General features: G+C 40.3%; 1 protein-coding gene across 1 annotated transcript; it reads right to left on the bottom strand.

Annotated features, from left to right (window-relative positions):
• Nucleotides 1–1,261: 1,261 nt before the first annotated feature.
• hepacam2 (HEPACAM family member 2) lies at nucleotides 1,262–13,478 on the bottom strand. The gene is made up of 9 exons (XM_023277488.3): nucleotides 13,253–13,478; nucleotides 8,757–9,113; nucleotides 8,389–8,676; nucleotides 4,804–5,103; nucleotides 3,413–3,538; nucleotides 3,042–3,063; nucleotides 2,906–2,940; nucleotides 2,258–2,331; nucleotides 1,262–2,154 (listed from the first exon to the last, which is right to left on the bottom strand). The coding sequence occupies exons 1-9, from the start codon at nucleotides 13,302–13,304 to the stop codon at nucleotides 2,044–2,046; spliced, it is 1,365 nt and encodes a 454-aa protein (XP_023133256.2). The 5' UTR covers nucleotides 13,305–13,478; the 3' UTR covers nucleotides 1,262–2,043.
• Between the last annotated feature and the right edge of the window lie 625 nt (nucleotides 13,479–14,103).

The raw sequence follows: 14,103 nt of genomic DNA, 5'->3' as shown, positions 1-14,103 counted from the left end.
CAGCATGCAGCAGACAGCAGGCGCTGTGAGCTCTAGTTCCTGGTTAATGATGCCTCAGGCTATTTCCCAGTCAAATGAAGGTGAGGTCGCTCTCCTTAGGTGAATTTACTCCGCTGTTGTTTGTCAGGCAGTCATCCACAGTGTGGAGCCTCCCTTAAAGCATACACCGAGACGGAACAGATGGCAACCCCTACCCGGAGATGCCACCACAAAGACACGGAACACTCAGTTGGTCAGTTCATGAGCTATAATTAGAGCTGGATTTAATAAACTACTTGTTGGTATGCAACAGAGCACCATGATAAGCTACACTTTATAATTCAGTATGAGAAGAAAATTCCTTTTCCTCAGCCTGTAAATGAATATAACTGCAATTATTTGTCTGGTTGACATGTTAAGACAACATTGTAAAATACATATCAATCTCCCTATAACGTAATTAAACCCTCAAAATTCACATAAGTGCCAAATCTTTTTAAACGCTTCAGTCAAAGCAAATGTACTATATTAATAAGTGAGTCAGTCTGAACATATTTTGTGCTATAGCATGTGTCATGACATTGAAGAGAAGAACTCAGCATGAGTTATAATAGTCTCCAGATAATAAGCTGCATCATAGCAGCACATTATTCCTGTAAGTGAGTCACAGTCCGAGGTTGGCAAAAATAATAACAATCTAACAGCAGGAGTCCCTAATGACTTTTTACATATTGCATACAAATTTTAGCCTCAATTTTCCAAACAAAACATATTTATTCCTGACTCTCTGCATGCTTATATCTCTTTTCTCCCACCAAAAACACACACATAAGCAAGCAAGCGCACACACATTTTTATCTACTCGTGACAAGGTGTCAGCAGGAGCAGGTGGAGGGCACTCTGCCACATGCTGAACCATCCGTCTGTCGCTGCCTGTCTCTGGATCACGCCAGGTACACAGCATACCAATACAACCACGCTGTGAGAAACAGGCACTCTGCAGCAATTTGGGGACAATAAATACAACTCGTACACTTGCGAGGAGCGAGATCATAGCCAAGACATCAGACAAAGACTGACTGTGAAGCAACAGAACAACTGACAGCTTTGCTGGCTCCAGTTATTTTTTTTTTATCGGTATGTGTGAAAGAAGAAGTGTTCATTTCAAGCCTGCTACTGTCTTTCTACGAAAAAGGAATCTATAAAATTAAAAGCAAATATAACTAGAGAATGAACTGTGTTTTGTTGGGGAAAAGCAAATGCATTAATTGAAATAACCCAGAATAGTAAACAGTTATATCTTTATTAAAGTACAAAACAAACGTGAATGCAAACTGTACATTAATTTTGGAATTATTCATCATTTTTGTTTGAACATTTCAATATATCAGTCATGAACAGAGAAGAATGCTACATTTGGGGAAATGGGGTTAAGAATTTCGTCTGGAATAAATAGATTAGAGAAAAACATAGAAATAGAATAATATGTATAAAGAATCTGCAGGATAATCCATGTACAATATTTACAATTAACCTGAATATATTTCATGCAAGGAAATGCATTCATTATAACACTTCTCACGAATCATACTCTCTTTGCAGGGAATGTTAAATTAGAAATCGATACTGATAAATTAATTGTTTAAGTTAAATCCGTGTTTTCAATAATAATTAAAGAGCTGGAATCAAAGCACCTTGTAGGTGTAAAAGATCTAAAAGTGGCCACTGCTAACTTGTTTGGTTTAATGTGATCTTCACTTTTAAACGGAGAGAGCAAAATTGCTTCACGTGTACTTTCACATTAAAAGATCAAAGCCATACGTACATTTTCAACTCACAATAATGTCAGCAAAATACATTTAACATCTGTCCCAAGCTCTGGACAATAACAGTGCACGATCAGGTTGTGTACTTCCACAAGTCTCCCTCCTCCCTGTGCAAAAAAAACTGGGCCATCAAAACCAGTGCTTCAGGCTTTGATAACAGAGATTTAAGAGAACAGAGCTACACAGAAGTGTTCAAGTGAAACAACTCTAAGTTACATCTCAGCTCTTCAGCTGGAAGTTACGTCAGCAGACTGTGACTGGGGGTTTCAGGAACATGTCTGATCACATCGTAGATAGTGGTGTGCATATCCTGGATTGACTCGAGGCGAGCCAGAGATCTGCAGGACGCCTGGGGGACAGGAAAATTAGAACCGTGAAAACACAAATGATCTTTGCAAGAGGGGTTGCAGCATCATCTGTGGACCCCTGTCAGTGTAGAAGAAGTTAAATACCTGTGCAGATTCCATTTTCCCAGGAATGGAGACAAACTCGTAGATGCCAAAGTCTTCTGTTGCGTCTTCGTGACCTGTTGATACACATTATTCAGTAAAGAGCATTAGACTCTCTGTCAGACTTTACAGTAATGTGATGCCATAAAAGCAATACCTGCTTTTCAGCTGAAACCAATTATCATGACGTTGTTTGCTTTTCTGCTTTCCTGTTATCTCTAACCTGTTTTTCAGAGTGATTTTGACTATGCATCCTTTACTTCCTACAATAGTCTTTGAAATACTCTCTAAAAGGATAAGTTTCGGCTATAAGGGAGACAGTTTACATCAGTGTTTTTCAATTAGGATAATTTCTCAATCAATTATGTTAAACCAATGAACTATTTTGAGTTTTAGTCGTTTTTCTACAACCAGCGGTATTTTAAATGACTAATTATTTAATCATTTGCAGCATAAAAACATGTTTTTTATGGATTTGAAATCCTGATCTCAAAGTGGAGAAAAACTAAGTCATCGAACCTATTAAATCAGTTCACTTCAACTTAATAATTTCCACCGTTCCTGTCAATCCGACTTGATTTTTGCAACTTATTAATGACAGAATAACTGCAGCGTTTGATGAAAAACATCGGTGAATAAACAGGAGTTTACCTGATCGATGTGGTCGTTTCTGCTCTGCAAACGGCCTGTAAAAAAAAAGGGTAATTAAAGCAGTTCAATCAAGCTTAAATGTGGAGTAAAGGCCAAATGATAAAGGCTGTATACATTTCATAATCAAGGCTCCCACCTGTTGTAAATGTTCATGAGCACTGTTGATTAAAGAGAAACAGAAAGGAAGAATTATTTCAACATTTTAATTACTGCCTTGACTTTTCTAAGTACAGAAGTGACTTCTCCCTGGTTACCTTCAGTTTGACTAGCATTTGCAAGTTATTTACATTTGTGATCATCTTCAGCATGTGACAGCTTAGCGCACTAGTAAAACATTGTCATTTCACAGCTGTAAGAGCCACATCTCAGCTATTCAGACACCCACATTCAAAACTTTGGACAAGAACGCAGCACTTACTGTCAGGACTGAACTCGCAGGGATTATTTACTGTGACTGTTGCTAGAAAGCCACTTATGTCAAAGCAAAAGAGGAAGGTGGAGACTAACCTCTCTTAGGATGGCAGGTTCTCCTGAGGAAGAAGAGCAGCATACAGCCGATGACAAACGAAGAGCAGACAGCCATGGCTGCCAGTGGAGACACAGGGCTGCCCTTCTGGGTGTGCTTCTCTTTCTCTGTTAATAAACAGGAGAGATGGGAACGATATGATATGAACACTAATGTTTAGGCAAACTAACAAGTTAGGTAGCTAGGAATGAAAGCATCAGTCAGTTGAGCTACAACTTTGTCATACAGTGAAGCATATCACAGCCACTCGGTTGGTTGGATTTCTGTAGAACAATGTACAGATGTTTATGGTCTTCGGAGGATGATTCCTGTGAAGTTTGGTGACTTTCTGAACATTTTTGTTGAGGAAAATGTCTTGACAACCATACAGTAGCCTTATCAACTCCTGTAAGTACGAGGCAATTTTCTTTAAATTCCCACCTGACAAAACATCCCTCAATTTAGTCATTAACAGCTGGAAAACTGTAAATGAATAAGCTTTGGCTCTATAGATAAGAGATGCGTGGGAGAATTTTGACATATCATAAATCATATTCTGATCACTAGGGTAGAGTGAGACTTGAAAAAGTGCAGCAAAAAATTATTTCCACCTCGTCAAAACTGTAAATTAGGGCATGGATGAAAGAGATATGCCAGTAAAGGCCCGTGTTAGATTTCTGAAAAATCCTCCGCTGAAACTCTACTAAATGTGATATAATCCCAGATGGAGTCGTCACCAAATATGTTAAGCATGGAAGCCTTCAAAAAATGGCCACAGATGCATGTTTATGACGGATACAGTTGTGTTCTGATGGACCTATAGCATGGAAGAAACTAAAACTGTAGTAAAGCGAGATTTTGATGTCAGTAAAAAAAAGAAAAAAGTTTGTTGTCACGACTTCTGTTGACTCTTTAAACAGCATTTTAAATCATAGCCGGTATCAGCAGCAATCATCGGTGTGCCTCTCTCAGTGTCGCCAAGACAACATATCAATGTCAGCACACTGAAACTCCACATGCTATAAAACTTAGTCAACAAACACAACAGCTGTTATCCACTGTTTACTTTCCCAGCCACTGAACTTTCATACAGGCTGCAGCAGACACAGGCACCTAGCAACAGAGATAAAAACTGTAGTTTCATTATAGCCATGTATATTTTCATCTTATATCCAGAACCTGCTTTCACTTCTCGCTTCAGCTCCAGTATTTTATCTGCCCAACTGTTCCCGAAGCCGCTCACTGTTTGTCACTGGCAAGATCTGCCTCCTGAAGCTCACTAAACTCTTCTGCTTTTTGGCATCACACACTGTTTACAGAGTGTTTATCTTCGAGGATTCCCAAAACCTGCCCACGCTCTGCTCCCTCATGCCACGTTCCACCCTCTACCCACCTGTTCCTAAGCTGGCCACCACGAGGGTGAACTGGGCCTCGTCCTGCTTCTGCGTCACGTTGTTGAAGGCACGGCATAGGTACTCCTCAGCCTGGGCCAGCCTGTAGGAGCGCACCTCCAGCCGCGGGCCCTCCGTGACGATCTGGCTCGTGTTGCGGTTCTTGGAGATCCAGACGTAGCTGTTCGGCGGGTTGGAGTCGGCCTGGCACTCGAAGAAGACCAGTTCTCCAGGGTTGATGGTGAACACCTCCCCTGTCCGCAGGCCCTGGACGGAGTTCACCTCCAGGTTGTAGGGGCCATCTGTACGTTCCAATGGAGAGCCAGGGAAAGACAGCAGTTAGCTGCTGAGATGCCGCTTTGGTTGACACAAAATACTTTCTATGAACTGCCTCATTGCAATGCATGATGGGGCGGCAAGTGGAAAACAGGTCAAACAAGGTGAGCTTGAGGTCAGGTCAGGTCTGATATGCAGAAAGATAAATACAGGTAGATGAGGCAGTAGTAGTAGTAGCCATATCAGCGATGTGTGTGTGTGTGTGTCTGTCTGTGTGTGTGTGTGTAATTTCAAGGGTGGACTAGGATACCATTGAATGCGTGTGGGGTACAGCACATACAGTCTGATTTTCTAGCACAGTTAAGTGAAACAAACTAGTCCAAATACTATAGACTGACAATCTCACTGCTGCATATGCATATATTTCTGTAAGATGTTTTTCCTTTATAGCAAAACTATATTATTCCTGACTATGTTACATAATAAACTGTGTGCGTTCCAGTACTAGAACCTGTGTCAGTGCAGCCTTCAAACAGAACAAGCCTACCTACATGATGTCAGACTGATTCAGTTTGTTTTTCTTCATTACAGCCAAAAAGACCAATGTTTTAACCCTCTGAGCACCAAAATCTACAGATGGGTTTGAAAGGCATGTTGTTGTTTTCAGAAAATAAATAAATAAGTGTTACAGCATTTATTAGAGCCAGAAACCGTACAGACAGAAAGAATCGTCCGATTTTTAACTTTCCCTCAGTGCTAAACTTAGTCATCTGTGGAATGTTGTTCTGTTGGGAAATGTAACCAAATCTAAGCTTAAAATCAGGGTACTTTACTGACATTACTGTGATCTACATGTCTGATTTTTAAAAAGTGCCTAAATTAATGTGTTTTTTTGTGATCAGAGCCTGCAAAAAACCAAAAAATTCTGCTTTCCTCAGCCTAATCGTTAAGCCATTTAGCTGTGACCAACAGCCATGTGGCAAAAGTGTATAGATTTGTTCTGAACTGGGCTGAACTGCAGGCTGTGTTTATACAGAAAATATGCATCGTATATGAAGTCAACATTTTTTCCTGGTTTTTGAAATACCATTGGGCACTTTTGCATTATAACAGCTTATTGCACAGCAGACATTTTAGATTTAACCTTGAGTCATAAAAATGTGACAGGAACAAAAAACACCCCGCTCTAAAACATCCATGTTAAACAGCAAGAAATAATATCATACAATTCTATTCTAACTATAGAAGTTTCCACTTTTATGACAAGATGTTTTTTTCATTATGAAAATAGAAGCATCCCCCAACAGCATCTTTAAGCAGGTAATAGATAAATTCTTTCTTTTATGTCTGTTAAATGTTTCATATTATATGCCTTTTTAAAAAGTTAATGAAAGTCTCTTATTTGCCAGAATGTATTTCAAGTTTCAGCTCAAATTACTGCACAGATGGTTCACTGTACTATGCCTATGATACTCCTGATTTTAGACCTGTTCCAAACGCGCTGTTTCAGAGACTGCAGCTTTAAATCTAACTGAGCTGCTGCAGGCAAACGTTTCTCTGCAACTACTGTTCAGTGAGTAGCAAAGAAAAGCCCAAAGGCAACACAGTCTGACAAAAATTACGTTCACGCATGGTTAAACTGCATTGTCAATTACATTCTGCAGGAATTATAACATATCATTTCTGCCTGATTGTTTGTCACACAAATATCACAAATAACACATTTCAAACCAACATGTTTGCTATTTATTTAATTGCTTTACTGTTGCTCCATTACAGCCAACCAATCATACATTAGATCGGACGGGACTCGTCACCCTGGTAACCCAGAAAATGGAGGAGAAGCTTCAAACATTTTGTAAAAGACTCGTATATTTAACCCAAAGTGCGATATTTTCCTACACCTAGCCACACAATTTTGGTGCCTAAATCAAACCAAGCTTCTAACATGTACGTAATGATGTGAAAATGTCTTTCAAAGAGTCATATTATCCTTTTCCTTACATGGACTTTGTGGCTTCTTCAAACTTGAAGCCTTTCCTACTACCTCACAGGTGAGAAAAAATGTTTAAAAATCCAAAATGAAAAATAAAAAAACTATTTTTGGCCAAAACTGAAGGTGGAGCCAGCTGGGCAGGGCTTATCATGATGTGACATCACAACAGGCTGCAAAACTGAACAACTCATTCAGAGACACACTAGGGACACATTGTTAAGGTTAAAACTGTGAAATGTGTGATAATATCAGTTGTAAACCAAACACATGCAGCTCTGAAACATGTTAATCTGCCTGTAAATGCTGCTGCTGGAATGGAATCACTCAGTTTTAATATGTATGTGATGCATTTCAGACTGAAAACAGAAGAAGACTGAACACAGCAAAAGTGAAAGTGACATTTTAACTGTTAGTGTGTCCTGCAGGTTGAATCACAAACATGTTCTGCCTATGCAAACATCAATGATGACAATTTGCACTTACTAACACCCGTGGAAAAACACACTGACTGAAGAGATAAGGAAAACTTGAGGAAAATATATGTCCCTTCAGTATAGAATCATCTGTTGTGTGAAACTTAAAACATTCAAAGTATTTCCCAGGAAGATCATACGGAAGACAGCCTTTCAGTTTAACCTCAAACTCACTAAACCAGTAAAGTTTATCAGTGCATCTACACCCTTTATGGGAGGACAGTGGAGCTCTGTGAGATAAGTTTGCTGCCATGCAAATACAATCCAAAAGCTGCCACGTGTTTCCAGCTTTCAGCAAGTCGGCTGATCTCACAGAAATTTACATAAGGTAGGACTGAATACTTCCAGGACGATTCAACAAAGTCAAAAAATTGAATGCTTGGTATTTGGGACAGGAACTTTGTGACACATTAGATTAAAATCCACATATATTTCAAAATGTTCTTTTAAGAAAAACTATATGAAATGAGTGCAAGTATCTATCTATCTATCTATCTATCTATCTATCTATCTATCTATCTATCTATCTATCTATCTATCTATCTATCTATCTATCTATCTATCTATCTATTTATCTATCTATCTATCTATCTATCTATCTATCTATCATCCATGTACAAAACAAAATGTGATTTCATCTGATTCTAGCTCTGACTATCATCAACATCTAATCATCACCTGAGCGTTGCGTGCAGCATTCCTGGTTCTAATGTGATTTTTACGTGAAAGAAGTGAGAAAAGTCAGCAGCATTTTGCTCTATCAGATATTCAGCATCCATCTCTGTTGAGGCACGTTTGTAGACCCTTGTATTTTTAAGTGGTGGAGACGCACAGATACTTACAGTAGACGTTGAGCTCCACGGCCCTGCTGTTCCGGCCCTGACTGACTGGGTTGCTGGCCAGACAGCGATAAGTTCCCTTGTCCTCTTTCCTCACAGGGCTGATAAACAGTGTCGAGTTGTCTTGGGAAAAGTGGTATCTGTCGCTGGGAGTCAGTGCCACATTATCCCTGAGCCACTGGAACACAACTCTTGTTCCTCTCTCAACAGAACAAGTCCATGTGACGTTCGCCTTGTCCTCCACAACTGGATTAGATGGGCTCTTCTCAAGCACCGGAGTGGACACTGGGACTGGAGGAAAAACACAAAACACTGGTAAATTAACTGTCACCATGTCAGGAAACATCACATCTGATGAACATGGAACTCACCATCTACTGTCACACGAACAGTTCTCTCTCTGTTCACCAGTCCCGTCCTGTTATGAAACTCTATGTGGAGGTTCAGATGATATTCCCCTTCATCGTCTGTGTTTAACTTCTGGATTAGCAAAGAAACGTTGGGTTCTCTGAAGAGGAGGCGGTTGCGGTACATCATGTCAGTGATGGCAGTTTCTTTGGTAAACGTGACCAGCGTGGTCCTGGTGCCGCTCGGCCTGGTGTGAGACCAAGTTCCCTGGATCTCAGCTTCGTCCAGCGAGAAGTGAGTCTCCACAGACAGCAGCAGGGGCTTCCCTTCCATGCCATGATGGACCAGGGAAGGGATGTGAATGTATTCAGAGCTGACCTCTGAGTTGGTGGAGACAATGGGAGAAAGAAATAAGATGTCAGGCTTAATTAGGTACACATTACTCCTGAATTAAAGTTTGTTTCAGAAAGTATGTATTGGCCCTTAACGATTTAGAATCATGGGATCCTTTCTTGGAAAACACTCAGGGTGCTTTAGAACTGAACATCTATTAGCGTGATGCCAGCTGCAGTAAAACTAAATAGAAGTGAAGTGTTCGTTTCTCCCTGCAATTAAAAACAATCAGGATTTTGAATCTGCTACTAAGATTTAGGTAATGAACATTGCCAAATTTTATCTTTAAATCTGACCATTTTTCTGTGACAAGGTGCATGTGTTTCTTGCAAAAGCAGATGTGCAGATGAGCTCACTTTTTTACCTTTCCTGGTCTGAAATTACAGAGTATTTATAAAGCACCCGATTTAGCATTTATGTGTCATTATCTCAACAGCTTCACCATATGGTTGGTTCTTCTATTTTTGTTTCCCTGCAGTTGGAATCATCAAAGCTTTTCTTTTAATAATCTTTAAATCAAGAAGTCTATGATATTGTGCCGCCATGCGTCATTGGCGATACCAAGAACAGCATGTACACCGGTATCTTTAGTAAAGCGAATCAGTGATGACTCATCCTGATGCATGAATCATCATCAATAATAACCTGATTTTATGCAGGTTCCATAATGGAAAAGATACAGAAAAATAGAAATGCTTGGCAAAAAAATAGCATGTTGTCAGTATTTCAGAGAACCCCCCCCCCCCAGCTCCATCTGGCTCCCCTGAGGTTTGAACCCTGGCAAAACCCATACTGAAGAAGGTGAAGATGGTGAGTCAGCTTCTCCTGCGGGTAATAAGGTGGCCATCATGTTGTGTCAGTGGCTGTGGAAGTTATACACAATTATTTAATAAAATGAATGAAAGAAAGGAAAAACAAAAGCTAACTCCAGCCTGCACTCTTGTAGTTCATGACACAAATGACTAGACGGTGCTGACAAGCTAATATCTGACATTTTAAACGTGCAATAAAGGTCTTTTCTGGACACTTGGAGGCTAAACAGAAAGCAGTGAACACAACATAAAATCCACCAGATATGGAGCAACACTATCTGGATTTTAGCTGCTAAATGCTCCACTGATATGTTCACCAGCTGGTTGCTAGCTTTGTCTGGTGATGGGAGGCAAAATACAGTCAAATTTGAAAAGTTTTTTTAATCTACACATCTGCGTTCTGTAACTGGAAATGCAACTGGTGTGACTGAACGAAAACAAGATGAATATGTTTGCGAGTCGGTGGTAATCCTCTATTTGTTTGCCACTACAATAGAAAAAGTGTCCTTTTTCTTCTTTTGTTAGCAATATGTGATGCACTAACAAATGGAATCTCGGGAGTGCCATAACAAAAGATAAACCTGTTTAAAAAAATAAGGAAACAAATGTGTAAATATAAAGAGTAATACATTTTTAAAAATAAATAACAATATGGAAACATAAAGGTAACTTCTGTCTTTGCTTTTGCCTTTTCCCTTTTTTTTTTCCTTTAGTTTTTTTTTTCTTTTTTGGGGACAGAAAGCCCTACCCAAAGCTATTTGATTGACAGCTCAGTCCATCAAGTAAAAGCAATGACAAAACGAAAACTAAAAGAAAAATACAAAGGGAAAGGGGAAAAGCAAAGAAAAAATGTACCTTTATATTTCAATATTTATTTTTTCACTTTTTCAGGTATTCCTCTCTATATTACCACATTTATTTCCTTATTTTTTAACAGATTTATCTTTTATTATGGCACTCCTGTGATTCCATACTAATATATCAAACATGTACTATAGTCTGATATGTTAGTCTAATCTATGTAAATTACTTAAAAAATAACTGGGGAAGACTTTAACGCTGTCCCACTTCTGTATCTATAACATAATGGCAACCTTAAATATCTGTTTAGTTTATACTGAAAATTCAGCAATATTAATATAAATGCTGTATCAAGTCTGTGGATATTGCAGCTTGGCAATAATCAGCTGTTATCATTACTAAGCTTGTATTGATGCAATAATATCATATTGTGCGACTGGTTTACAGAACTTTGCGGCTCAAATGTAGAAAATTGAGCGATTTATAGCAAAAATCTATAAGAAAACTGATTTAGGATTCATTTACTATATGATGAACTACATTATTTGCTTCTGAAAAAAACAAGACATGTTTAGTCATATTATGAGAGTGACAATATTGGCCAAAAACACAACCATCTCATTTAAAACATGAAGCCAGCCAGGTCTGCTTTGACTGACTAATTGTATAATCATTATCCTAGTCTTGAGATTAGTCCAGGTCCTGTAACTGTAGTGAGTTAATATTGACCCAGCTCACCACAGAGTGCCGTTGTTGTCAGACAAGGATGAGGCCTGTCTCTTTGATCAGGACTGCAGTAACTACAACTGCTGCTGTTTAAGCTGTGGCTTGTTGCCGGGGAAGTTCGTTTCGCTGGTTACAGACACAAAACAGACAACTTGGACGGGGAAACAAACACATAGAATAGGAAGAGTTGTCAGTTTTAGGTATTTAATTAATAGCCAGATCTTTCTCATACGCTCTAAAGTGCATCTTTCCCTTGACCTGCTGCATTTGACAGTTTAAAGTTGAAACGTTATCAGAAACGATGGGATCTGTTTGGATGCCAGGTTGAGTTAAGCAGCAGCATGTGAGTAGGCAGTGCTACTGTGAAACAAACTCTCCAAACCTCACACTTTTTGTTCATAGTAATCTCTCTCAGCTTCCCCTTTCTCTTACTTGGGTCATGTTGTCTCACTTCTGTCTGTGTATATTCTCTTCCTCTGCGGTCATTTCAGTGTTTTCTCACTCCTTGAACTTTGGATTTGCAAAATAATCAAACTCACTGAGCACCTGATGTAATAAAATTTGATTTGAAAAACCCAAGTTTCTCCCTCTAAAGCCCCACATCTCCTCCTCTGCTACTGATCTTTTCCTCTTTTTGTCACCCTCTCCTTTGCCCTGCCCTCAGGCCGGTCCATATTTCCTCTTCTTGACGTCCAGCTGGTGTCAGCCAGGTCTCTGCTGACTGCTGCCCACGTCGCTCATCACAATAGATCAATTGTGCGCCTGGTGTTATGTCCTAAATAATACATGTAGTGCAGACACCCCTGCCACACTCTTACAGGCCCGCGGGGCAGTTTCTATGTGTGTGTGTGTGTGTGTGTGTGTGTGTGTGTGTGTTGTCATTAAGTGGAGTGTGCCTGTGTTTACACCAGCTGAGATCCGGTGAAAAGGCAGAACGAGGAGGAGTGTGCTCAGCCCGCTCCTTCGCTGTTGTCCCCCAAACAGCGTGGATATTGTTGTGGTGATACAGAGGAGATTACAGCGACAATGGGCTCCGAGGTGAGTGGATATCTTCGTTCAGTGGCCACACACAACACATGCAAACAGCCTACATGTGGAGGCCCACGAGCACCTGCCTCTTATCACCCTCACACACATCCAAGGTGTTTGGATTCTAAATAAAGTCATGGGGTGCGTGTCCTGAGCGCCACCATGTTTCAGATGAGACAAATAGCGCTGCTTAAAGGAGGGTTGATGATACAAACATTAAAGCAGGGGAAGAGTCCATGTTTTTAGGGACTTTTCTGTTGGATTTATGTTGCCATGTGAGAAGTACATGTCTCTTATCTGTGAGTCACAGAGATGTGGCCTGGGTCAGTTCTTCTTTCCACTGAGCCTGTGTTTATGTGTTTACTTACAGCCAACAATAGAAGAAAAAGCTAATTCTGTCAAGTCACGCAGCGATGACTATGGAAAAGACATGCAAAAAGACAGACAGTTCAAGACTGAGAGGACAAGATGTTTCACTGACCAGTTTAGTTTCACAACATGAAAAAGCCAAATATACTGTCTCTTATTAATACTCAGTGATCGCCTTTAAATTGACTGATTGTGCCTTCTTCTGTCAGTTTCTCAACCCAGTTTCTTTTCTACTTCCCTCACCCAAACCAATCAAACACAAAAGATTTCACAAGTTGAACATTGTGGCTACTGTGTACCACACACAAAAAAAAAACTTCCTCAACTCACAGCTACCAAGCAAACACAGCAAACTGTCATCACCAGCACAACGCTGCCGACCCACTCACCTGTTAGGATGAGCAGCACGGAGCAGATGTACAGTCCTCCTGTGGCCTCCATGGCATCTTCTTATCCTCTGGGGGGGATGTGTGGGACTGTCTGACAGGCGAGCAGGGAGCAAGGGATGTAGGAGAGGAGTGGAAGAGAACGGAGGAGGAAGGAGGAGGAGGAGGAGGAGGAGGAGAGAAATGTGACTGGTTGTGGTGACAACATTTGCCAGGGAAATAAGAGGAGCTCGCTTTCCTGCATGCAGCTTCCAGGCTCCTCCCATGTGACACTGGGAGTAAGACGAGGTCCACCTGGCACAGAGACGGCACAAGCACAGAGCAGCCCTAAGGCCCAGGGTGTCACTCCGTCAGAGTAAAACTGAAACATAAAACTGTAAAAGGATAGTTGAGAGCAGAGGGGAAACTGTTTCGTCACATTCTATTACACCAGCTGTCTGCTGCTCCCCCTGGGGCTGTGAAAGGAAGCTTTTAACCGTCACCATCACATAGTTTTTGTTAAGTTACGCAGCTTTCGGAGGACACGGCAGTCACCAATCTGTTATTCTGTCTGGAGTGATTTCCAGGAAGAGACTGATGCTGAGCTAAAATGCCTTTAATATGAATTCTCTTGTTGATATCAGAGAGATATTTGTTGACAGCAGTATTATTTTCCAACCCTCAGGGAGTCACTGTAGAGGAAAAAAATGATTCTTTGGCAGAAGTTGTTTGCGCCTAAAGCAATGTGTGTTTTACTCTCAGGGAAATGCTTGTAAAGAAGGTCTTTTAATTCATTTTCCTATGAGAGGTTTGAATTTATTTGTTTCTGCTATAGACACCTCACTGCTGAAATGACGGCTCCAGGAAAACATCCT

The sequence above is a fragment of the Amphiprion ocellaris genome, chromosome 15 (assembly GCF_022539595.1).
Source record: "Amphiprion ocellaris isolate individual 3 ecotype Okinawa chromosome 15, ASM2253959v1, whole genome shotgun sequence".
Taxonomy (NCBI): domain Eukaryota; kingdom Metazoa; phylum Chordata; class Actinopteri; family Pomacentridae; genus Amphiprion; species Amphiprion ocellaris.
The sequence above is the reverse complement of the archived record's forward strand: the minus strand, read 5'-3'. Positions and strand labels throughout refer to the sequence as shown.